The sequence below is a fragment of the Accipiter gentilis genome, chromosome 25, assembly GCF_929443795.1.
Source record: "Accipiter gentilis chromosome 25, bAccGen1.1, whole genome shotgun sequence".
In the NCBI taxonomy this organism is placed as follows: Eukaryota; Metazoa; Chordata; class Aves; order Accipitriformes; family Accipitridae; genus Astur; species Astur gentilis.
This window is the reverse complement of record NC_064904.1, coordinates 13,621,588-13,646,878: the sequence shown is the minus strand read 5'-3', so window position 1 is coordinate 13,646,878 and position 25,291 is coordinate 13,621,588. Positions and strand designations below refer to the sequence as shown.

The 25,291-nt window shown below is 46.6% G+C and overlaps 1 protein-coding gene across 1 annotated transcript in view; it reads right to left on the bottom strand.

The window, feature by feature from the left end:
* The window catches only part of CEP170B (centrosomal protein 170B), a 59,593-nt gene extending 49,106 nt beyond the window's left edge, over positions 1 to 10,487 (bottom strand). Inside the window, exons 1-2 of the mRNA XM_049828462.1 lie at positions 10,407 to 10,487; positions 8,635 to 8,770 (exon numbers count right to left, since the gene is read on the bottom strand). Of these exons, the coding sequence (XP_049684419.1) occupies positions 8,635 to 8,739 (105 nt within the window). The 5' untranslated portion in view covers positions 8,740 to 8,770; positions 10,407 to 10,487. The remainder of the gene's footprint in view (positions 1 to 8,634; positions 8,771 to 10,406) is intronic.
* Between the last annotated feature and the right edge of the window lie 14,804 nt (positions 10,488 to 25,291).

Below are 25,291 nucleotides of genomic sequence, written 5' to 3'. Positions count from 1 at the left end.
ACTGAATCACAGAAAGTGATTTAAGAAGCCTGAGTCAATACACATTACAGAGCAGCCCATGGGTGCAGAGCTCCCAATGATCTGCAACTCTGCTGGAAAGATTTTAGGCATCTATAAATTGAAAAGCTGCAATTAAGTTGACTGAATCACAAATATAAGAGGAGTCCCAGCTTAAATGCACACTTGCACCACATACTGAGCCTTGCTTATGATCAGTCACAACCTCCACAACAAAAGGCAAGACTGATCCATCTGTCAGGAGGGGATACAGGGGTCCAAGTGGAAAAAAAAATGTGAATTTCCAAGAAAGCATTAAAAAAAACCCTGAAGTGCTTATACCCAGATGTCAAAAGCAGAAAGTAACTGGTACACCCTCACAGTTAATCTGTTTCACTGGAAGAGCTCTTGCAAAGGGGTGAGCAGCACTCCTCAGCTCTGGCAAAGATCACTGAGATTGTGCTTGGACCCAAACAGCAAAACCAGAGCTGGAGCACCTCAGACAAGATCAAGAATGGGAAAAGAAGGCAAGGAAGGGAGGTGCACTAAGCACTAGTGATCTGCAGGCAAGAAATAAGACTATACTCCAAGAGGCCAGGAATGAAGGAGGAACACAGCGTTCTCACCATATCCCAACACTGGACCTGTTATCAAATGAAAACAACTCTTGGGAAAACACAGTGTGTGCTTTTCTGATTAACAACATGTACACTTCTCTGAAGGGGAAACACGGACACTGATTTGTTACTACACTAAGCTCATCCAGGGCTTGCACTTCCAGACATTCAAATCACTTCCTAATATAAGGCTGTCCTGCTTCTCCATCATACTATCTACAATGCATCATGTTTTAAATGCGTAGCAGACAAAATGCACATGCAGCATATATCTGAAGAGAGAGGTATTTTATAGCTCTTCTTTCTTCCACGATCATATTAAACAGATAGTCCAAATCACAGACAGGAATGGCATCTCTGGGTCTGCCAGTCCCACATCAGTACCAACATCTTGGATCATCAGTCTCCAATCAGTCACGCAACCAGGCAGCTCACTTGTGATTCAAAACTGCATGCATCAAATCAGCAAAAGCCCCTACTTAGCAGCAAAAGAAGTGAGCAGCAAAAGCAGCAAAAGAAGTGAGCAGGAGTCTCCACGGAGGTACATATCATGCTGGCTATGTGTGCTGCAGATAACCTACAGCTCTGTGTTTGGTGAAGCCTGATACATAGGACTGGGCACTCCAGATGAAAGCATGAGCCGCAGAGATGCCAAGCAAAACCCACAAGGAAACAAGACCTGCTTAGGAAGGCAGGAGAAGAAACACAGCCAGACAGCCTGCGTTTCCCCACAGGGCCAAGGGAGCAGACACAGCTCAGCTGTCTACGTAGATACAGATGCTGCTTCTTCCCCAGGAGAATTACTATGGGCAAAAATCTACTGCTCAGAGTTGAGATTTGGACCACAGCCCTGCCAGTGCTGTGAGGCATCGTGGTATTGGAGATAAAATAAACAAATGAGAGCAGTTTCCCTATTCCTCACTACAGTCTGTTGTGCACGTCTGGCACAAGCTAACTGCAGCATTCTGGTGGCAGCATGCAATAAACATTTGCTCAAATACTTTCCATAGTGAACAGGTTACATTTCTGCCAGTACTGTGCTCTGCACAAGTGTCCCAGTAAGGAAATACAAACCTCTCCCAGTGTCCCACTTTAGAAGGGAGACAGACAAAGCCGAATCTAAAAAAAAAAAAACCCAACCAAAACAAACAAACAAAAAAATCCCTTGCATTCTGGCCTGAAATACGATTTTTGCTCCTCAAAAGTAAAACCATGGATAACATTTAATGACAGATATGAACACTGGGTCTCTCTCTTTCACCACAATGCATTTCACAGAGTTGTGTATATTGGCCACTTCAGTACTTTTCCAGAGTATTAGTGAATGCTCTGTTCTGCCCCAGGCTGGTTGCAAGTGTGACCGCCCCACAAGAGGCAGCCTGATCACTCCCAGGGGAATGTGCTGCCAGTTTCTAAATGGCTCTGCCTAAGCAGACACATGTCTCTTCAGCAAGTGTAGCCACCTCATCCTGGGGCTGGGCTCACTTTACAGCTCCCAAGCTGCAGAGGCTCCTGCCTTCAGCTTCACTGCAGTCAAGATCAGAGGCTTAGTGGATCTGTGACAGGACCAGGGCCTGAGTATGCATGCAAAAAATAAGGCAGTGAACAAAAGAGAGAAATCCCCCAGGAAAATTAAACTATAATCCCCACAGCTTGGCAAAGAGATTTGGAGACTGGCATAGTTCCCATAAAAACTTAACCCGTTATTCTGGAGTAAAATGGGGTTTTGCTTGCTGGTTCCCCATTCCCAAAGTGGAGCACCAGCTCAAGTGACCCAGGGTCTGGTCCTGACCACAGGCAGGGAACAGGCTGCCTGCAGATGCACTGGCTTTCCCGTCGTTTTACATAGCCACCAAGGAGGCATGGAAAAACATCAACTCAGGTGGGACAGAAGCCTCAACTTCCATACTGCAGCTGAGGTGTGTGCTAGTGCCTGGATCAGGATCTCGGACATGAAAGGGGCCCCCTTATTCCCTGCCCGCTCCAGAGAGGGACAAGCCCTCCCTTCACAGGCCAGGCTTCCAGCCAGCACCTTGCCAGCCGCATGCAGCCCTCTCACCCCTAATAACCACCTGCCTGCAGTGCCACCATCACGTCTCCCTACCCTGCCTCCAGCGACGAACTCCCCTCCCAGGTTTGCCGGTCCTGCCATGCCTCCAGCCTCCTCAACCCACATTTCATCAGACATCCTAATCCTCCCATCAACTGCACATTAACAGAAAACAATGGGAGAGGCAAGAGCCAAAAAAACAACTCTAGGCCTGGAAATACAGGATGCATACATATCCTTCCTCCCACAGCTGCTGCCCAGGCACCTAGAAACACTACCTGTCAAAAAGCTGAGCCTTCCCAAGGCTAGATCCTTTCCCTTCTGCCTGTAAGACACCTACTTCCTTTGTGACACCTAATGATTGACTCTCGGCAATTCCCAACGCCCAGGGACTAACTTAGGTGCTGGTTTACACCCTCTGGATAACTGCAGCAAAACAGCACGAGCGGGGCACCACCCTATCCCGGCTACAGCTTCCCACTCCGGCCCTGCACCTTGGTGGGGAAGGAGGTTGGGACACTAAAGGCAGCAGAGATTCCCCATGGCTTTTACTGGGAGCTCCCAATGCAGGAAATACCCGAGTGATGGAGCGATAGCGACTTCCGCACTGCAGCAAATTTACCTAGAAGTACCAGGAAAAAGGTAATCTACCAAGTTCACACCATCTACTTCCTCCTAGCATAATGCTGTAGACAAACTACACCACACCTACTCGCACTTGTTTATGTGTACACTTACTAAACTACATAGGAGAGACATCGTATTATCAAGTACAGCCTGGGGAAGGTAGGATATGTCAGGTCAATGAAACCTTAATTTGACCAGATGTCGCACACACACAGAGTTCACCATCGCACTGTATTATTTGCAGAGTGCGCTGTGCACGCTGCGTACCAAACACGGAACAGATCCTGCAGGGATAAAATATCCGGTAACGACACAATAACAGATTGCATCTTCATGCCTATGTACACAGGGGCAGAAGCAGGATTACACAGGCAATCTTCACACTGGTATGTCGTAACTGCTCTGCAGTGATAAACACTTGACTTAGCAGCCATAAGAATGCTCCTTCGGTGCCTAGAATGCTTCTAATTCCCTAGCTTTTTAACAAAGCAAGCTAAAAAGAGCAAAATGTCTATTCAAGCAGTATCGTTACCATTTATCCGATTCACCAACAGAATGAACTTGTATGTTCAGCTCACAAGCCCCTGTCACTTGAACTGACTAATTGATACTATAAGCAGCATGCGATGTCCCATATGGACCAGTGACAGATGCTTGGCTAGTAGCTTTCACAGATATCTGCTGACACCAGAAAAAAAGCAAGTCTTGATCCATCTCAGGCCTAAGGGAGATGCTGCTCAGCAGTCACGTCCTGTAATGCTCGCTTTCCCCACGCTGAACAGCTTCTGCCCTATATGCACCACCCTCCACTTCTCTAAGTCTTGCTGCTCCTCCTCTCACTCTGAACAAGTGACAAGACTCCTGGTTGCGCCTCCCCACTCAGCCAAATCTTAATCTCCTGGTGGGGCTTTATAGAGTAGAAAACCAATGACTAGATGCAACGATCTGGCCTCTGGCTTCCTGAAACACAGGTCAAGAGGTTGAGCAAGTACTCTGGAAGTATCATTATACTCTTGGCTTGTCCTCACACTTTCCTCGACAGCTGCTTTGACCACTGTCTGAGTCAGGATACCAGGCTAGAAGCACCCAGATCTAATCTAGCACAGTTGCTCTTACATCTAAACCCCAGCCTTCTGCATCCTTGCACCTAGCTCTTCTTTGCCCAGCCTGCAACAGTTCTGTCCTTCAATATGTCCTATCACCAACCTCACTGCCAGATGAAATGGCACTTAAGACAATAGTATCAAACAAGTCCCCACTGACCACATGCAAACTACAACTTTTTTTTTTTTTTTTTTTCCCCAAAGATTTGAAACTTGGTCAAATACATTTAGATTATTGATTAGGGGGGGAATCACCTCTGACCTAGGCATTCACTCTTGAAAAGCATCACCCCTGCAGCTCTACAATGCTAAAACTTCAAAGGAAGGTTAAACATACTTTTAAATAGTTTACATGAAGAAAACAGCATTATTCTCAGAGTTGCACACAGCGAAGACTGAAGAAGGGAGCTGATTGCATCCAAAACACACTGCCTAAAACAGACACCTGGAAAATAAACTCTCATCCCAAACAGTTAACAAAGTTTAGCAGAATTACAAGCACTTGAAAACACTGTCTCCTGATAAGAAGTGTCAAGCTGTCTTTAATGGCACATAGGACAAAGGCATAAGACAGAAAGCATCATGTATCTGCACCTACTCCTGCTGTAACTCACCACCTGGTGTAGGACAACTGCATGCCCAAACCATCGCTCTAAAGAGAGGGAAATACTCAAGGAAGCACTGGTTAAACATTTTGCTTTCCCAAATTTTCCAGTAAACAACTCTCTCTCAAACAGAAACAGGGAAATCATGACCCTGCTTTCCCTTCTGTTAAATATTTACATTCAGCAAAAATGCAAAAGATGTTTTGTTTAGGGGCAGAGGGGAAGGTTTTAATGGTTAAGTGAAAATTTTGAGTTTGCAAAATGTTTGACCCCCGAGTAAATACCCATCATATTAAGCAAATGACCAAAGCTGATAAAAACGGCAACTGTATTTCCCAAAGTGGGGCATGGAGGGGAATCACCTTGTTCAAGATGGTCGAAAAAACGTCTTATTTTTTGTTTTAAAAAAGTAAACGTTTTCAGAGAGTTACTTCCTACCACCAACAACCTTCACAGAAAAAAACACCCTAGTGCAAGTTAGTGAAGGTCTAGATTTCCACACTCCTGCTGTTTGTTGACCATTACCTGAAGGGAGCTAGTGAGACTGCTGAAGAAATCAAGCACCGTTCTTCAGAAAAAGGGCTCAATTGAGCCCTTGACTCTGCGTAACAACACTGTGCATGCCAAGCTACACTACACGGCATTTTCGCCCATGAATTAACATTCAAACCCAATGTAAATCTCACATTTACTTGTACTAGAAGCTTTACAGTGCTGCAAAAATATTAAAAATACTTCTAATCCTCTTAGTAGGTATAGAAGATTTCAAGGTAGATTATGTTTCCCCACTATCAAACCTACTTAATTTTAAGCTTAAAGACTCTGTTTTTCTTCACCTCTTTGTTAACCAGAAAGCAAATCTAGTACCTGTATGAAATAAGCAAACACAGGCAAAACTAAAGCTTGATTGGTGACAAAGCCATCATTTTTTGCCATTTAGGGATCTGACACCTTGAAAAAACATGTTCCAAGAAAATATCAAAAGACAAGACACTCCTAAAACAGTAAAATGAGAAAGGCAAGACTGCAAGGTCTCCAGGACAAGGGTCATCTCTGTGTTGTATGTTTGCACACCATCTAATACACATGGTCTCAACGGGGAACCACAAACCGTATCACGATGAAATCACTAAGCAGTAACAGTCTTAGAGACAAAAAAACACTGACCAGGTCATCCAGTCCATTCCCCAGACACTTGCAGTCTGCTCCCAGTTGTGCACCTTAAGGGATTAAACGCCAGTATCTTGAAATACATAAGCAAAATAACTGTGCAGCAAATACACAGTTTCAGGGTCAGTACCACTGAAACACTACAGGTGCAAACACTGTCACAAGAGCTCTGTCTGCCTGCTCTGGTAACTGCCCTGCTTCTTAAGCTTTCCCCAAGACAAATGATTGTGCCGGTCTGCACAACGATTTTGTGACATGGACAGTCACAGCAGGAAAAAAAAGTCTATTTTTAGATCTCATTCTCCATCTGCTCAAACACAATTTTGCTTGAATATCAAGTCTCTGTTCACAGTCTCTCTTCCGCACTGAGTCTTACTACAATCGTCTCATTCGGAGCCCAAGGTAGCTCTGGAAAACGTCTTTATAAGCAAATGGCTAGGAAAATAATGTGCTATACTGTTCAAAATAAGACCTTATGTGTGATCCTAGAAAAAGCTTTATTATTGGAAATAATAAACTAATAAGTTTATAAAGGGTCACATGTAAATCACCCCGTGAACATAAGCAGCTGGCTTTTACAGACCATCCAGACTCTTCACTCTGGTGAAATAATGAAAATCTCCTTTAATACCACCACTACCTATGAGTACCCAAATACAACCACTTCACTCTCACACATACTGCTGGCTCCTTCAGGAATCTGAATTCATTTACCTCGTAGAAATGAGCATGGCATGTGTAGAGCGTCACAAGGTTGCTAGTCCACATGCAACGCTGACAAGCCAGCTCAGACTTGCAAAGAAGCATGAAATACTCCATGTGATATAGAGTGGCTCACAATCCATGTTGTCCAGTTAACCCCATAAATAACCCATGAAAAAAGCAATGCATTTTAAGCATGATTGATATTTGGGTACTTTTATTTTAGGGTGTACAACGGGAGACATGTGACTCTCAAAGAGGCTGAACCCTGACAGTAAAAAAAAAATCAAAACCAAACCTCAAGTACCTTCAAAAGGTATTAAGATGGGCACCCTAAAACTCTGGCCATTTTTGGAAACCAAGGCCATTGTGTATGTTTTCTCCCTTCAAGTCATGAGAGAACATGGCAATCAGGTTTCTGAGCAGTCAAATGCAGACTTACAGAAAATATCAGGGCATTTTTAATGTCTCACCTTTACATGCCTCACCAGACACGTAGAAACATGAAATAAAAGATAGTGTGATTCAGGGGAAAACCCAAACAAATGATCTGCTGTTGAACAGGAGTATGCTTCAGACTCTACCACTGCAGCACAGCCATGCTATTCACTGCCAGCTAGCAGAGCAGTACAAACACTGCAAATTCTCCTTTTGCGGATAACAACATTTTATTACAGCTAGACAACACCTTGCCTTCCAAGTACACCTCGTACAAGAACTTCTACCCTCCTAAACAGACCTCCTGCTAACATACCATACAAAATCCCCGCAGTAACTACAAACAGAGTCTGCTTGGTAGATCATCAGCAAAGCATTTAGGACATACCTGTGAGCAGGTTAGCAGTGGAAATTATGAGGCGGGAGGCCCTGATGTGCAGGCAGCTTGCTAATTTTACCACCCACAGGCACATTTGCCACCTTTGTAAAGGGGCAAAAGGGGGACAGGCAGGTGCAATCAAATATTTTTTTGTACTTAAGTACTCATGGCATGGATCTAGCAAAAACACCAATTTAATTCTGAGCTTCTACAAATTCCTAAGCTAAACTGCTCCTGTCAAAAGCTCTTTGCAAGATTCCAGCTCCATTTGTTTGGAGTGACATCCATTACATTATGCTGTCAAACATCAGACCACAGTCAACACTTCAGACATGTTGGATTAGGTCCAGCAGAGACACATGCTGGTATGGGAAGCACTAACAGAAGCTGCAAGTTTGCCCGAGTAACACAATTACTTTGGGAAGAGGTCACCACCTTACTCACCCCACAAAAACAGCTAGAGTTTTTCCGCTAAACATCAGTATTTCCTACCATAATAAAAAAACCTAAGCGAGAGGTACAAGCACTGACAATTTAACCAAACTCAAAAGGAAAAATAGGCAAACAAAAACCCCTGCCCCCATTCAAATCACACGTACTAGTAAACAGTGCACATATTAAAAGCTACAAAACACAGCAGCATAATTGCAATTCAGGACAGAATGGTATGTCTTTGCTTACTATTTCTAGCAGCGTCAAGACAGTTAATCTATTTGATTAATCTCCCACCACTACAGCTCCTATCCATCTGATGACATAGCAATTTGAAAGAAACCTCACTTGCGCTTTCACAAACATATGAAGTCTTCATGGAAACCACAGACTCAACATAAAAAAGGAAGTTCCTTTTAAAAGATGTCTTGCATGCAACATCTCTGCAGATCCCCAGAGTTACGTTCACATCCACTGCATCATCGGAAGAAATAACAAAACAAAGCCATGTTACCTGGAGCATCAGTTCACAGTCATCTCTTCCAACAAATATCATCTCCCGAGGGAGCCGATGGCGAATGCCAGTGCTGCTCACCAAAAACCACGAAGTCACGCTCATTTTGGCGTTTGGCACTTAATCTTTATACATCCTAAATACAAAAAAAAAACATGACACACAGTGAGCTATTAACAAAGTGTGGAAGTACACCAGTGCATAGCTTCAGTTCCCAAATTTCCCTGTGCCACGGGACCCAGCGCTGCCTCTTGCGCTTTGCATTTGTGTCTTAAATGTCTGGTGGCAACAAGCCGCTGTGAAGCATGTGCCAGGGTCTGCTGCCCATGTGTAGGAGCTCTGCAGTCCTGGAAGTATTCCCACATAAAGTAAGACTAAGGGTCTGAAGAAAGGATTGTTTAAGAAATTAAGCATGCAGCTGAATCCAATCAATGAAATGATGAAATGTGGTGGGGAAAGAAAGAAAAAAAAGGAGAGCGAGCAACATCTTTTCCAGAACATTTCCTCGTCACTAGCACTGTGCACAAATCACAGCTTGGGCTTCCCTCGTCATCAAAGATCTGGACCAGCACATCAGTGAGGTGACATAACCTGGCTCCTCTCACCTTTCACAGTACACTCCTAGGAGCGGTTACACCAGCGCCCGGAGGAAAACAGCCTCCCTATTGCTCACCCCACCGATACAAGTTGGGAGCCCACAGATCCATCCATCCATCCTCCCTCCCTGCATGAGCTGGTCCAAAAACCAAACCACGCCGCTACCCCAGGACAGGAAACACCGGCTGCAATTCCCGAGGGAGGGTTTTGGTGTACACCGCCCCTCGTTTCCCCCCGCAACAGGCAGCAGAGCAGGCGGATGGAACCTGCGAGGGCAGCAGCGGCGTGCGGCACTTATCGGGAACTCTCCCAGCCACACCTGTTTGTTGTCGCTGCTACAGCCCGGCTGCGGGCAGCCTGCTCCTGCGGCCTCTCCTCCTCCCTCTCCCGCAAGATCGCGTTTTCCTCTCCCCGGCTGAAGGAAAATACAGTGGCACGCATCAGGCTCCCGCCTTCCCCTCACCCACCTCCCGGGATCGGAGTTGCATTCCTAAATGCGCCGAGGGAAGGAGATCTCCATTTTATCTGGGCTGGGCTGCGCTCCCCGGCCCGATCGCCGGCCTCCCCCGCCCCGGCGGCCCCGGGGAAGCGCAGGTGACACCGGCGGGGAGGATGAATGACCTCCCCGGCAAGGCGCAGGCCTGACGGAGGTGGGGGGGGGGAGAAACGACGACGAGGCGAGACCGCACGTCCCGCCCCCCCTCTCTCCGTCGCTGCGGACACGCAAAACCGCTCGGGGTAGCCGGCGGTGCGGGCTCCCGTGCCCCGCTCACGACACGCAGGCGGCCCCGCCACACCGCGCCCGCCGCCCGGCCCTGCCGGGAAGACGCCGCCTCCCCGACAAAGCGCCCGGGGAGGGGAGCCGGGAGCCGCCGGCCGAGCCCCGCGGCCGCCTCGCACCGCCCCGAGCCGGGCTGCGGGGCGGCCGCCGAGGCCGGCCGGCCTTCATCCCGGGGGGGGGGGGGGGGGTGCTCCGGCCGGGCCGCGCTCGCTGCTGAGGGGAAAGGGGGGCAGCCCCGGCCGGAGCCGCCGTGGGGGGCGGGGGGGGGAAGCGCGGCGGGCCAGGTGCGCCGCGGGGTCCGTCGTTCCCGCCCTCCCCTTCCACCGCGGGGCGGGCCGGGCCCTTTGTCTGCCGGGGCCCGGCGCCCGGCTGCCCCCTCCGCCCGCCGCCCTACCTGCTGCGGCCCTCGGCGCGGTGGCAGGCCGGGCGCCGCGCCCCGCCAGCCGGCTCTGCCTGCCCCGCGGGCCGCTCCCGGCGCCCGCCCCGCCCCGCCCCCGCGCGCGGCAGGTTCCCGACGTCAGGAGGCGGCTCCAGCCGCCGGGCCCGGCCGCGGCCCCACCGCCACCCCCCCGCCCCGCCGCGGCCCTGCCCGGGCCCATCGGGCCGGCGGCCCCCCCCCGCTACCCCCCGCAGCCCGGCCACGGCCCTCCCGGGGGGGCTGGCACCTGGGCGGCAGGTGCGGCGGACGGGCTTTCTGGGTTCGTGGCTCCTCGGTGCGGTTACAGCCGTGCCCTGGCTCAGCGTCCCGCCTTCCGGGCGCTCCGAGGGGCTGGCCGAAGGCCGGCGGAGCCTCGCGGCGCCCCTCTGACCAGGATGCGGCTGTCCCCGGCCTTGGCAGGCCCCGCAGGAAAACTGGGGGTCCCGGGGCGGGAGGTGCTGCCTCCACTAGCCGCTGGAGCGAGGTCCCGCACCAGCCTCTTCGCCCGCCCGAGTGGGTCCCAGCACCAGCCCTTCACCCACCCGAGTGGGTCCTAGCACCAGCCTCTTCCCCCACCCGAGTGGGTCCCAGCACCAGCCTCTTCTCCCGCCCAAGTGGGTCCTGACACCAGCCTCTTCCCCCACCCGAGTGGGTCCCAGCACCAGCCTCTTCTTCAGTCTCCGCCGCCCCTCAGGGAGCAGGTTGGCATCCACATGGCACTCCTCAGGTCCTCTCGCAGGGTAGTACCTAAAGGCAGTCGGCAGGACAGAATTAATCTCAGGGATCTGACCATGAAGAGCCCGAGATGGGTGTGGTGAAAGGATGCGCCATTTTATGCGTTCTTTTCAGATGTAGGTAACTACAAAATTCCTGAAGAGCAGTAAGTGCAGAGAGCAATGACCACTTTTTTTTTCCCATCCGGAGGAAGACTGAGTATCATGGATCCAACTATTTGCCGATGCAAAAGCTTTTTCAGGAGAGCCCCCAGCTCCTGCAGAAGTCAGCGGAACTGCAAACAGCAGCAGCTTCACACTGACTCTCTGGATCCAGCTGGCATAGGCTGCTAAGGAAAGACTATAGGAAGTCAGCAAGTTCATAGTGATGTTTCCCCAAGCTTGTATTTCAGCTGGAAAGGCATCTTTGCATTTATACGCTGTACGTTTAGGTTTGACTACCATTTCTCAGTCACCTGCAGGAGCTTCCCTTGGTGTCTTCAGTGCTGTCGTTTGGAATTTTGGATCAGGGTGTAACCTTAATAAAGTCTGATGGCATGGCATGGAAACCGTAGGTCCAGTACAGCACTCGCTGAGGGCAGTCCTGTAGCAGCATCACTCTGTGGGCTTGCTCCTGGCCTACAGCCTTACTGCCAGGCTGAGGAGCCAGGGAGGGCGAAGCAAGCTGCAGCAGGACCGTGAGGAGGGAAGGAAAACAGCATTTCTTCTTTTCCCTCCTCTTTCTGAAGAGCAGTAGGACTTCGTTATTATTGAATTAATAGTATTATTGTCGCCTTTAATCAACATTTGACTTCTTCCTGGCAAATACATCATGCCCCAGGGTGATTTCAAGGTGTGATTATGTTCAAAGGCTTCAAAGCTGGCTGAGACTGCAGCATCTGTGTTTTATTGGAGTGCTCTTGGTATCTCCTTGGAGCGGAGCACCACGCCCTTGCAGCATGCCGTGTCCCTGGGACGCCAGGCAGGAGGATGGAGTGAGCAGCCGCCACTCCCGGGGCGCCTTAAAGGCTTCTGCATTGAGCGCTGCCATAAAGTGACAGAAATCCTTTCTAAATGAAAATGGACTTCCACCGTATTTGGCAGTTTGTCCTGTTGTTGAGCAAAGTTTTATTATCGATTTAACTGACCTATAGCTCAAGTTTTTATAAATATTATTCACTTCTCTCTGAACCACATCTATTTACTGGAGACGCTGCTCTATGAGCCGATCTGTAGAGCATCTCTATACTGGTGTAAGGAAGTATAATAATTTACTTCTTTATACAAGCCTGCCATCTAGGCAAATCTTTGTTATAAGTTGCTATAAAAAGGTTACTGTTTGCTTTAGTCTCTCTTTAAGCCTGGTTTTACTGTTCATTTATACATACGTATTTATCTGAGCAGTCAGTACTTCACTATTTATAGAGAAGAAATATAGTCCCCGTTGCCACCATGCGTCTTCTGACCTGATTGAAGATGCAGTTTAGGCCAACACACCGGGCCTGGCTGAATGCTGCATTACAGCCTTTTTATTTTATTCCAGTGATCCAAAAGGAATAAAAAAGCTAAGAAGTGGAGTCCTTCCTTCTCTCTCCTCACCCTTCCCAAAATAGTGTGTGGGCACCAGGGGCTGCAGAATAGCCTGGCGCTACACTGTCATCTTTAAATCCCAGGCAGAGGGTGTGTCTATGGGGAAGAGAAGTTGTTGCACGGCTGTACTTTGATTTTTACTTTATTTCCTATTGGAACAAGCCCTGTTGGCAGCCACCGCAACGTTTGGGCTGCTCAAACAGACAGGCTGACCAAACACACAACTGCCTTTGAAAATACAATACTATAAAAGTGTCTTAAAACCATCTTTTCCTGCTGGGAGGAGGGAAGGCCTGGGAAAGACCTCAAGAAGTTGGGTGCAGCAGCAGCACAATGCGGCTTACACTAAGTTTGTGACAGAAGGTGCTTATCATGCAAATCTCTCTACATTCATCTACAGCACTGTCACCTTCAACTACAAGGGACATGCCCACGGCTGTATTAACCTGCACGACCCAGGTGGCAGGAGGCTCACTGTACTGTAGTACACTGCGCAGATGCAGAGTAAGGACCAGCCCCTGTCCCAAAGCACTCATATTCCCGGTAAACAAGGAGATTGAAGGTGAGGTAAAATGTCCAGGCAGAAGAATAACAGCAGGTCACAGGGCTATATAGAAAAGCCAGATTTCTGTATGCAGAGCTGTTGAAGCAGGACATCTGCTCTATTGAAATATCTTTTGTCTGACACCCTGAACCCACAGCTATCATGACTTGGAGCAGAACCGCTTTAGGTTGCTGCTTCAAAACAAAGATCCCACCATCCCAAGAGGAGCTGAACTAAATCAAGCTCTTTCTGCCAGGCTCTGATGTAAGGGAGATTTTTGACAGAGTTCCCAAACATGAACTGTCTTGCTGCATCTTGCTGCAGAGGAGGCTTCTGTTCCAGACTGATCATAGCCTGGTCCAGATGTCCCATGTGACTTTCCTCCTGAAGGGCAGTTTTCCCTATGCATGAGCTAAGGGAAAGAAATAATTTTGGTTATTGCTTAGATATTAACATGGCAGGTAGCTTATAAGTAAAGGCGTGCAGGACTGCTAGGTGAACTCTGCCCGATAAACCCGTCACAGGCTGGCTGAAATGCAGTGTGCGCCGCTGCATACACATATATTCACAGGCACGTGTGCAGCTCATGAATTCCTGGCTGCTTTGCATCAAAGAGACTGCAGAAGCAGTCACCAGGCACTGTTCCCCAAGATTATTTCATTTGCTCTTCGCTAACTTACTTTGAGATGCATCAAGAGAGGTTCACAAGTAGGTCACGCAGGGTTTCTTAACGCCTTTCTTCACTCAGATGGATTCTGCTCCGCAGTGATGACTTTCTTTCCCAGAAATCCAAAATTGCAGCCAGGCCAGTTCTTCGGGCCCCACTGCAGGGAGCCGTGCGCTCCTGGTGTGTGCCTGTAGCGTTCCCACTTTGAATCAGGATTTCTGCCTTGATTGTTAATGTGAGCAAGGAAGATCTGTGGACTTTTGCAAGAGGACACTGCAGGTCTGAACCTGTGTCCTTTAAACAGCTAATGGTGCTGTTGCCTGCCAACAGAAAGTGCAGGATGGAGCCATTCCATATAGAGCCTGAGACCAAAACTTTTCATCACTGGTTCTGGGTATCAGCATGAGCTGAATCATCATAAAATGCAAATAATCCCCCTTCTGAATATGTACTTTTTAAGTGCCATTTTGAAAATCTTTCCCTTAGTTTTTTTTTGTTCGTGTTGATTGATTGATTTTTAAATGACTAGGTATTTGTCAAGAGTATGGATGTTTATCTTAATTTTAGTTAGACTGGTGTGACAACGTTGCTGAACTGAGTTTGGACCAGCAAAAAGCAGTCTGCCCCTCCTCTCTGTCCAAGCATCAATCTTTAGCTCTGCCCAATATCTCAGTTGTGCTGGTTGCCAACATTCCCGTCTCCTGTACAGCCGGGAACAGGCCCCAATCCTGCCTAGTCAACTGGAAAACAATAAGACCATTCATGTGCATGGTTATTCACTAGCATAAATGTTTGCAGAGATACAGTCTGACTGGAACAGGCCTCTGTCATTTGAATGGTTCTACAAGATGACTTTTTACAATACTGGTATTTTTAACCCATTTATTAACCAGCTATAGGGACAGATTCTTAGCTGGAGCGTGGTAGCATTGCTCAAAATGGCTTCAGTTTGGCATCCTTGTTTTATACCAGCTGGAGAATTTTTCCTGTATTTTTTTTTTACCCACAACATAGTCCTATGTAACAACATGAAATTTAATTTTACTGCTATGGAATTTACTAAAATAAAACCCTGTATGCATTAACACTTCTTTTCAGAATGTGCAGTATGGCCTTCTCAAGCCATCCTCTTTTATTCCCCTGCTATACCACAAAAATTATTTTCTTTTTATTATGTAGCTGAAATCGTACAGCTATTTTTAATTTATGACCCTCATAACTTGGGGGAAAGCGGGGGGGGGGGGGGGCAGGAAGAAATATCAATGCAATAAAAGAGTGGAGCTGGTATAGTGTGAACATTGTCAGAATGTCTCATCTAGGATTTGTGTGGTATAAAACTTTGCTGAAAGAATAAAAAACATACGCTTAACTGATCTCATTTTTGGCATTTTTAATTAGTGAAGGCTCAGCAATGATGATGTCATGCTGTCTGATGAGATTAGGTCAGATGATACATGGTTGTATCGTGTGGCATCTTAAATAGGAATCACCTTATGGCAAGTTGGAGCGATTTGAATATCACATTTGAAGAAATAGCTTCTCGGGGAAAGTTGATTGTTTCATAAGAGAAGCAGCAGGGTGTTGAGGACTCCTGTGTGCGAGAATGGGAACAACGGGCAGCTTGAGATCATCTCTATTTCAGGTTTTTTCCTCTTATCCATTCAATTAATTTTCACGTGCGTGCATATTTCGAGAAAGGTTGCAAGCCTACTTAAACAGAAAAATGATTTCACATGGCCTGGAGAATCCAGTGTGACATGTGTGGCCAGAGGGCTGTACTTTGCCCTCTGAACCATGAGCAAATTCCTTCTCCTGCTCCTCTGTGGTTGTTAGTATAACGCTAAGGCAAGAATATTTGGTTGAATACCAGAAAGGCAAGATTTCCAGATTTTCCAGAAAGGCAGTTTTGCTCTAGTAGCCACCTCTTTTTCTTTTCCTTCCTTTCCCCTAGTACTCCGCTCATCCACTTGCACATTTTCAGACCCAGCCCAAGGTTTATTTTGGGGGTACATTCGCTGCAGATTCTGTTCCATGCAGCTGATCCTCTGCTACCCTGTCCCAAGGGTCTGCTTGTTCAGAAGATGCTTTATAGAACTTTACAGAACTTCTCCCATTGGATCAATTTCATGCCTTTCTAGGAAAATCCTCTTGATTCCCTGGGGCCATTTGACTCATATTCATGAAGAGGATGAAAATCCTGGTTCAAATTTAAACATCAGTTTATACTAAAGAAAACTAAGATTGTCATTCAACAGGAGCTCACTGATTTATGAACTGCGCAAAGTTGTTCCTTGCCTGAGAGACTTATTAAGACAAGACTTAGAGAGTCAGCAAGGGGTGAAAGAAAACTCATGAAAAAGAAGCCATTCCTGTATGTTTTGATCAAATTAATGTATTTTACTGGAAGTCCAAGACTGCTGAACTTTCTTTGCTGGCCTTATAAATAAGGCAAATAAAAAAGGGAGATTTTAGGTTACAGTGGACAGTTACATCTCTAAAGGAATCATTACAGTTGTCTCTGCAGCCAAGTGTTTGCCCTGCTGACCAATACTAGATCATACCATTCTGGTTTAATGAAAATGTCAGTTCTGCTTGAAACTATCTTCTTGGTTTCTTGCATTCTATTACATTATAATTTTTGCCTGCAAGATGAAAAGCTTTGATGAAATATTTAACAGATACATTTAAAAAAAAAATCATAGTTCCCTTTAAATTGAAGGATATGTCTACAGTAATATCGAATGTAGCAGCAAAGGCCTTACAGGATGAGAAGGTTCATAATTTGCTGGCCTGCAGGGAATAATTTACTAAATCACTTGGAGATTCACCTGTTTTCTGCCCTGTTAAGTTAAAACCATATTCCACTGTGTTGATCTTCAGCAATGCTCTTCCTTCACTCGAGAATGTTATGAATATGGATGAAAAGGTCAGCAGTGTCAGGATGAGCTAGCCTGCTTCGATGGGGTCAACTGTAGGGGCAGCTTTAGTAATTTATAGCATACAAGCCATCAGTTGGAGATTTATATGCTTGCCAGGCATTTCTTAAGAACTCATCAGAGCAATATTTATTTCTTTGGGGAAAACAGATGGATTAGGAGCACCATCGGAGAATAAAAGCCACCAGAAGGAGACCAGCAGAGCAGCATTTTCAAGATGTAGTAGTAGTGGATTCATTACATGCCGCTTCTTAAAAGCTTCAGGATACTTTGGGATAATCTTCTTCAGTCAGCAGGTGCATGAACTCCCATGTGTTCCACATGCATTAAATCATCTTAAAACCCTGCAAAATGTATGTGTTAGCTAACTGCACACATGTGCTTAGGGCTGTCCTTCTCACCACAGATTTTATGAGTAGAAGCTCCGTCCGTTTCAGGTAAACAGAGCAATCCCTACTGACACAAGCTCTCAGGTAAGCTGAGCATAGATCATTGTATCATTTCAACACTCCTGACAAGTCTCAAATTCCAGGGTATTTCCGTGCTGGTGAAATTAACTCCCGGAAATGGGTTGTGGGTAGGTGGGATAATTGATTGAGCAAGGCAAAGTGACATCTGAAGAACCAGACTTACCACAGTATTGGTTATCCGCCAAGCACAAAGCAACTGCATACTTCCTACACACACAGGCTGCTTTGTTTAAATTGTCCAGAAGAGACTCAGAATACCTCTCACCTCCACTGAGTTTCACTTTCTTGTAGTATTTTTCAAGATGAATAAAATTCTGGGCCCTTTCAATACCTACAGGATGGATGCCTGCTGGGAGATAACGGCACCATCTGACTGCAGTTGTTAATATCAGCTTCAGTGTTTGGGGATGAATTGCTTTTTTTTTTGCAGGAAAAGCTTTAGCAGAAACAAGTCTGAACTGATCACATCTGGCCACTGCAGGCAGAAGGACCATGTTGTAACTTACTGGCCAGATCTAAAATCGGAGGGCGTAGGAGTTTCAGAGGTGGATCCAGTCATCATCTTTGGCTGATGCCTCTCCTTTTCCTGGGGCACAGCAGATTTGTGCAGGTTTCCCCTTTTTCACTGACTTGAGTTCCTCCATGGCACTGGTTCCAGAGAGAAACAGAGACAGGTAACACCAGCAAATGGTGCCTTCTGGAAAAAACAGTGACTGTAACACCAATCGCTGCTGGTCACACCTGCCCGACAGCCACGTACTTAGGGATGAGAATGGATTATGCTATTAAATCTCACTAAGGGGCTGTAGACATCCTTTTTTGCAGCGGGACATGCAGAATAGGTTCTGCATCACATCACAGGCCAGAGCCTTCTCCACAGCACATCACCACCTCAGTCAAGTCTAGCTTCATTTTGCCTTTGCCACTAGCTGCTACAGGTCGAATTTCTTCACTTGAGATCTTGAAGAAACATCCTAGAGCTTTCCACCCACTCACTGTGAGTTGAATTTAAATAGTGACATTCATTAGCACTGTATTTTATCTTAATTTCTCATCCATTCCCAAGGGTTATTTTCCCCACTCTACGTCAGATATTTCTTAATACCTGGGCTTGCATATGCATCAGCTCAAACACATAGTGGAGAATGGAGGAGCCAACACAGCAGAGAGATGCCATGAAGGGGTCCTCCAGGTGGTGTGCTCTGAGACTGGATGGCCAGGAAAAAACAAGTGTGAAAGAAAATGCAAGGAGAGCAAAAAAAAAGGCTGAAGACTATACACCTAGGTGTTGTACAAGACCGAGAACAGGTTGGACATGAGAGTTGTCCCACTTTGCAGCTGTTCTCCCTCCTGTTGTCTGGTACCCAAGTAGCCTGCAAGCATTTTGAGTCAGGACTGTCTCTTATACTTTGTACTCTGCATTGAGCTTCTCAGCAATTCTGCAATACAAATAATCATTCAACAGAAGCTAATGTATACCTGCCGAGGTTGAAAATCAGATCCCTTTGAGACCCTAGGTAAACTGGAGATAGCTTCTTATTAGAATTTAGCTATGAAGACAATAAAGTGAGGAGGGGAGAGAGACGATGGTATAGTTAAGGTTGATGACACAGTCTATAATTTATTTGATAGACTGGTAATAGCTGAGCAGAAAAAAAAGAAACTGAGCAACACCTTTTACTCAAATGATCACATTCATAACAAGTCATCTTATTAACATAAGGAGAAGATGAATAGGAAATTCTCCAGCGTGTAGTTCAACTGGTCCTATGATCTGTTTTTCAGCCATAAGCTGATTGCTTGGGACACGTCTGGACAAGGAGAGGAGCTGAGGTTAACCACACTCTGCGGAGAGCTCGCTATGCCCTTTCACAGTGAATTCAGCAAACTTTATGCAAATGTCTTTTGCAAGTATTTGAAGGGAGGAAAAAAAGCAATACGATACTATCCTGGTGCCACAAAAAGACTTTTGAAATTTCCAGTTAATACTTGAAAGCATTTTGAACTCTGACTAATGCATTAGCCAATAATTTGCCAGGTTTCTTTGTTCCACCCTCCAGGATAAAAAGTCACACAGAACTACGGCTTAGGCTTCCTCGCCCCTACAGATCAGCCTTTGCAAACAGAAATGGGCACAATAGCTTTCAAAGAGATGACAATTCCTGCTTTAAAGCAAAAAAAACCTCAAAATGACACCTAAAATAGCTATCTTTTAAAGTACACTTTTTCCTTTTCAAAAAGGGGGATGGAGTTGGAGGATGAGAGCAACTGTATCATTCCTGGCATGCCGCAGAGCCCCACGCACAGTGAATGGGAGGAGAGGCACTGCACTGGTGGGACTGGGGGGCTTTCACCGCAGGAACCCTCTGAGCAGCAGGAGCACAGTCCCCTCTCCACTGCCCAGCTCACAGCAGCGCAAAGCTTAAGCCCAAGAGTGTTCAAGAAGAGAAGTCTACCTGATGTAACGTAACCCACGTGAAGTGATGTTGGTACCTTTAGAGCCCTAATCACAAGGTCAGGTCATAGACTGTAGACGTTAACAGCGACAGCGATGATGTCATTGGCCATCAGGCACTTCCTCACGGTGCCCTTTTGTAGCTCTGTGCCATTTCTGTGCTGTGCTGTCAGAGTTAAGACATTATTTTCTTCCGTCTGTGCTACAGCTGGTTAATTTTTTACTTTAGAAGCACTTAGAGTGGAAGCCAGCTTTTAAAAACATCGTACGAAAGATGCCCGCTGTTGTAAAAGAAATTTAAGAATGCTATTGGCTTAAGGAAAGTACTGTGCTGCCTTTCCGACTAATTTAAAACTTGAATTGCAGCCATTTTTAGCTTTAACAAAATCAATAAGACCATACGCTGCGTCAGTCATTGCCCATTTTAATCTTTGAAGTCATTTTGGCAGGCAGTAGCAAAGATAATAGAGAAGTTGTGGATGCCCCATCCCTGGAAGTGTTCAAGGCCAGGTCGGATGGGGCTTTGAGCAACCTGGTCTAGTGGAAGGTGTCCCTGCCCATGGCAGGGGGGTTGGAACTAGATAACCTTTACCCTTCCGACCCAAACCATTTTATTATTCTGTGATTCTATACCAACATCCTGGGAGGTTGAGTTCACCCCTGAAGATCACCCCTGAAGATCCCTTAGGATCTTCATATTGCTGCAGTCTTGGACAATCAGGTCCTAAAATCGGTCACAAGTACATTAAATAGAACAGGGAAATAAGCTGGCATTTGGCTCTAGTTTACATTTAAGATGATGCTTGCTTCAAAAGCTCTTGCATCACTAGATGGAAATGGTAAAATCGTTGCTGATGATGTGAAACACACTGAGGTGTTCAATAAATATTTTTGTTCCGAATTTGGAAACAAGAAGAATCATGCACTGATGTCGCAAGGACAATGCACTTTCCATCTCATTAGTAGCTAAGGAGGCTATTAAACAGCATTACTAGAGATAAACATTATTACCTTAAGAGGTCCAGACAACTGTCACCCTCACAACTGAAATGAATTGGCTCAAGGGACCTCTGACTCACTCCCACTTAATATTGGAGGACTGCAAATGTTTTAGAGAACTGCATAAATGCTGCATTTTGGGCAAATCATTAAAAAAAATATCACTAGGGCAACTGAAGTAATTCTAAGCCAGTCAGCTTAGCCGTTCTGGGCAAAGTGATGAAATACTAGTACAGAAGGCAGCAAATAAAGAATGTCAGTGGAAATAATAGGGGTCAAAACAATTTACAGGGAAAAAGTCTTGTGAAGGAAACTTGATTTTCCCTTTTTCTTAAATTACTGGTCTGGTTGATAGCACCTACTAAATAGATGTAAGATATTTGCCTTTCGTAGATTGCTTTTGCAATACTCTCATTATAAATTATCACAATAGGTAATAACATTAAAGTATCAGGTAAGTGAATTAAGAACTGACAAAATGGCAAGTCTGAAGTAAAATACAGACTTCAGTAAAGACTCAGTGAGAAACGGAAGTGTAACCAGGTCCTGATGCTACAGCCAACACCACCCAGCTGCTTTTTCTAAGGTGAGTGGTTTGTGCAGTTTGTGTAAAACTGATTGCAATTAAAAAAATAGGAATGTCATGATTTCTGGGAGTGCCAGCTGAAGCTGGTTTTGTACCACTGCCTCCTCTGCAACTGGCTATGAAAAAAATATCGTGTAACCGGGCTGCAGCTGGTCCCTCCGGGTAGACAAAATCCAGAGCGTGTGCTGGGCAGGAGCTCAGCCCTGGGGCCTCTCTCCTGGCTGTAGCAGTCGGATGCAGAAGCAAGTCAATCTGAATCGCTCCACTTCGGCACCTATGTGGAGCCCCCAGATCCTCCTCCGACCCTCTCAGATCGGGAGATTGCCCACTGGTTGGAGACGGGCCGTGTCCTCTCGTGCATTGCTCCTGGAAACCTCCCAGCCCTGCGTGCCGTGGTCCAGCTTCATGGACCCACTGGAGCGCCAGAGACTTGGCATTCGGGATCCTGGTTTTCACTCACCAAAGAAGTCATGCTGGGAGTACTTAGCACAGCTGAGTGCTTTGTCTGTGCTCTGACTGCTTTTGCTAGACAGCGTAAAAATAAAAAGCCGAGAAGTAAACGTGGAGATGTTAACATCCTCACACAGAGAGATTTCATATCCCTGACAACTTAAGCTCCAAATTCCTCTTCTGGGAGAGGAGGAAAGGCAGGAGAGGTTTGAACACCCTCATCTAGTAGGAACAGATCCCTCAAAACCTATTTACGTTAGCAGAGGGTCCAACCACGTGCATTTATTCTGCTCTGTGTAATTAGCGCTCTTGCCTCTTAGTAATTATTTTACTATCCATGAAGGATTACAAAGCCATTAACCTGGAAGAGAAACAGAAAAAAGCAGGGGCATGTGGGAAGGACTTTGAACCTTTGAACCTAACATTCACCAGCTAGAAACAAAAGTGCGTGTTCAGAAGGTTAATTAACAAAAAGTCTGTCTCAAGGCAACTTCTGCTTACTACTAATGGATACCATGAAAATTCATAAATTCACTACTCCCAATGGGAGGATTTGCTGACTGCAAACAGCTGCGTGGGACGGCATGTCTCTGCTCCTTTGCGATGGAAAGGTAGGGGATGGCCAGAAAAGCCCCTCGTTCAAGTGAAGGGGTAAATTCCTGCTGACTTCAGCAAGGCAAGTTTTAACACACTGTGTCCTTGTCTGTCAGGGACACACATCGCTCCGTGCTCAGGGAAAGGTTTAAACTGCAACCTTTGCTATTTGAAGGGAAACTTAACGCTCTTGACCTAAAATTAGCACTGCCAGCTGCGTTTCGGGCAGCACACCAGCTTTTGCTTTGCTCTTGACGTGAGGCGGGAAGGTCCAGACTACAAAGGCTCCCGACTCCCCGGGGACCTTCTCCCACCGAGGGCAGCCATGTGCAGGCAGAGCCAGCGTGTGATGAGCAAGAGACCCAAGAGCTCACACGTGCTCTGGGAAGCAACAGTTTTCCTGGGAATGGCTGTACCCCATCAGGCAAGGGGCCGGCTAGGCAGCAGTGCCTCTCTGGCCACAGCCAAAGTGAATTCCTGGAGAAAAATGCAAAAATACATACTTGCACTGGGTATCGCCCGGCTGCCAGCCATTCGCAGCTCAGGGGCTTCCTGAGGTCTGCGTAGCTTCCCTCTGCTAAACAGCCTTTTGCTAATTTGCCCAGCCTCTCCTTGAACTCAGAATAATTTTTATCATTTGCAATATAATATCACAGCAAAGGGATGTAAGGCACATGGGGCCACGTTTTGCCTTCCTTTACCAGGGTACAGTGAGCTCCCTGGTACCGGTGGAGGCAGGGGGGACTTAGGACACCTGTATTCGAAGGGCTCACTGCATCTGAAGGCTGTTATAGATCAGCTTGCAATGAGTTTTCCTTCACGCCTTTATGCAATTACTGAGATTTCTTGGCACTGAGCGCTAATGATTCACCTGAGTTGAGTCATGCACAAGGCAATGTGGCTCTGGAAGGCTTCCCATCTCGATCGCTGCGCTCAGCAAGTCCACGAGGTGAATACAAAGGATCTTGCAACTGCTAAGCCTTCTAGGGAAAAGGAGAGGCTTAAAAGAAGTTCAGCAGTCGCCTGCACTGATCACAGCCATAGAGTTTATAAATCAAGTTTAGCTCCTTTGCCGGAGAAAAGCAGCTTCTGGCTATCTAAGACTTGAAGGGAGACGGCATAGCTAGAAGGCTGGTTTGGGGGATGGGGCTGGATGTTGGGAAGGTAGGATAGATCTCCACAAAAATGACAGAAGCCAAGGAGCCAAAGAGCAACACAGAAGTGACTCCAGAGCCTACCCTCCTGCAACAGGCATGGGACAAATAACATAGGCTGTGTGGATGGGTAAAAACCTGGTTAGAGAGACAGAAGGCAGACCAAGAAAGCAGCAAAGGCAGCATCACTCGATATCTGGGGAGAAAACTGGCAGTCAGTGCTGCAGGTGGCATTACCAGTTAAAACAGAGTGGAAGAAAATACAGTGTTCACCAGCACCTGATCCAACGCCCATTTCGATCAGCAGCTAAGCCACTGCTCTTTTCAGCAGGGCGTGATGGGACATGGCAGGGAGTTGCAAGATTTTGCATAAGGTTGGATGAATAACTCCGGCAACAACTCCCCTCACCACTGTTAATGCAGCAGCTCTACAATTTAGATCAGACATTAAGAGGCTTTCTATTGACCAAATGACACATCCTTTGGCCTCACCTGTGTGTGTTCGTGATATATATTTGTTGCAATGCTTCTACTATCCATACTGTCCTGCTGAAACCACTGCCAGTATAAACTGATTGCTGCCTGTGTGCTCTCAAGGTGGGATTGCAACAGGTTACCCAGAGGATACAGGATCAAGGCAGGGCAGGAGGTGAGCAATCAGCCCTGTAAGTTCCCAGGCAAATAATCACACACACCTACACTCTCAATGCGCAGAACCACCCCAGCTGCAGATGAGAGGGCATCGGTCCACAAAACTCAGCAACCTGCGATTCAGTTAGCATCTGGAACAGGCAAAATTCAGAGCGGCCTCGGTGACGTGAACATTTCTGCTTTGATTTTCAAGATCTGTGTTGCTTGAACCTGTTTATCTTGTGTTTAGCTCCATGACCTGATTAAATCACAAGTCAGCAAAAGAGGTAAGCTCAAAATTATGGTGTATGCCCAGCAGTTCTCTTTAAGGTATTAGAATAGAATAGAATAGTTCCAGTTGGAAGGGATCTACAATGATCATCTAGTCCAACTGCAATATTAACCTATAAAAAACTATGCATGTTCTCCCTGGAGCCACCTGCCTTGCCTAGTAGATATGCCCAGTACCTCCCAGTAGACTGGGCTTTACTCAGTTACTTGTAGTTTTATCATGAGAAGCATTTATTTTAAAATTTGACATGCCAAGCACGTGCCTTAGATTGAAGTTACTTAAGTTCCTTGATGCCAGTGAAGATGGCTTTCTGGAAATCCTGCTTTGTCATGGCTTGAAATGGTGTAAAAGTAGACGGGGACAGGAAGCCTGAGGTGTAAGGACTGGGCCATATTCAGATGCCCTGGGTTCATCCCGGTGCTGTTTCACTCCTTCGTAGTCAAAGAATCATAGAATCATTTAGGTGGGAAAAGTCCCTTAAGATCATCGAGTCTGCTCTGAAGACTCAGGAGTGGGAAATGGCAGGTGAAGGGGCATAGGTGGCAACCTGGCCATCTGCCTTTGGTCATACGTCAGTGTCTCTGAGTGAGGAAGATGGGTCAGGTGTGGAAGAGAGGCAGGCATGAAGACCAAGCTCCTGCCAGATCTCACCACCTTGTTGAAGCACAGCACATCGCTAGAGTTTCCAAAGAGAGTGGGTTGCAAGCATTTCTCTTCCCTTCCAGTCTTTCTTAGAAATAACTAAAAAGAAACTTGGCTTCGGTTCTGGGCCTAAGGCAAA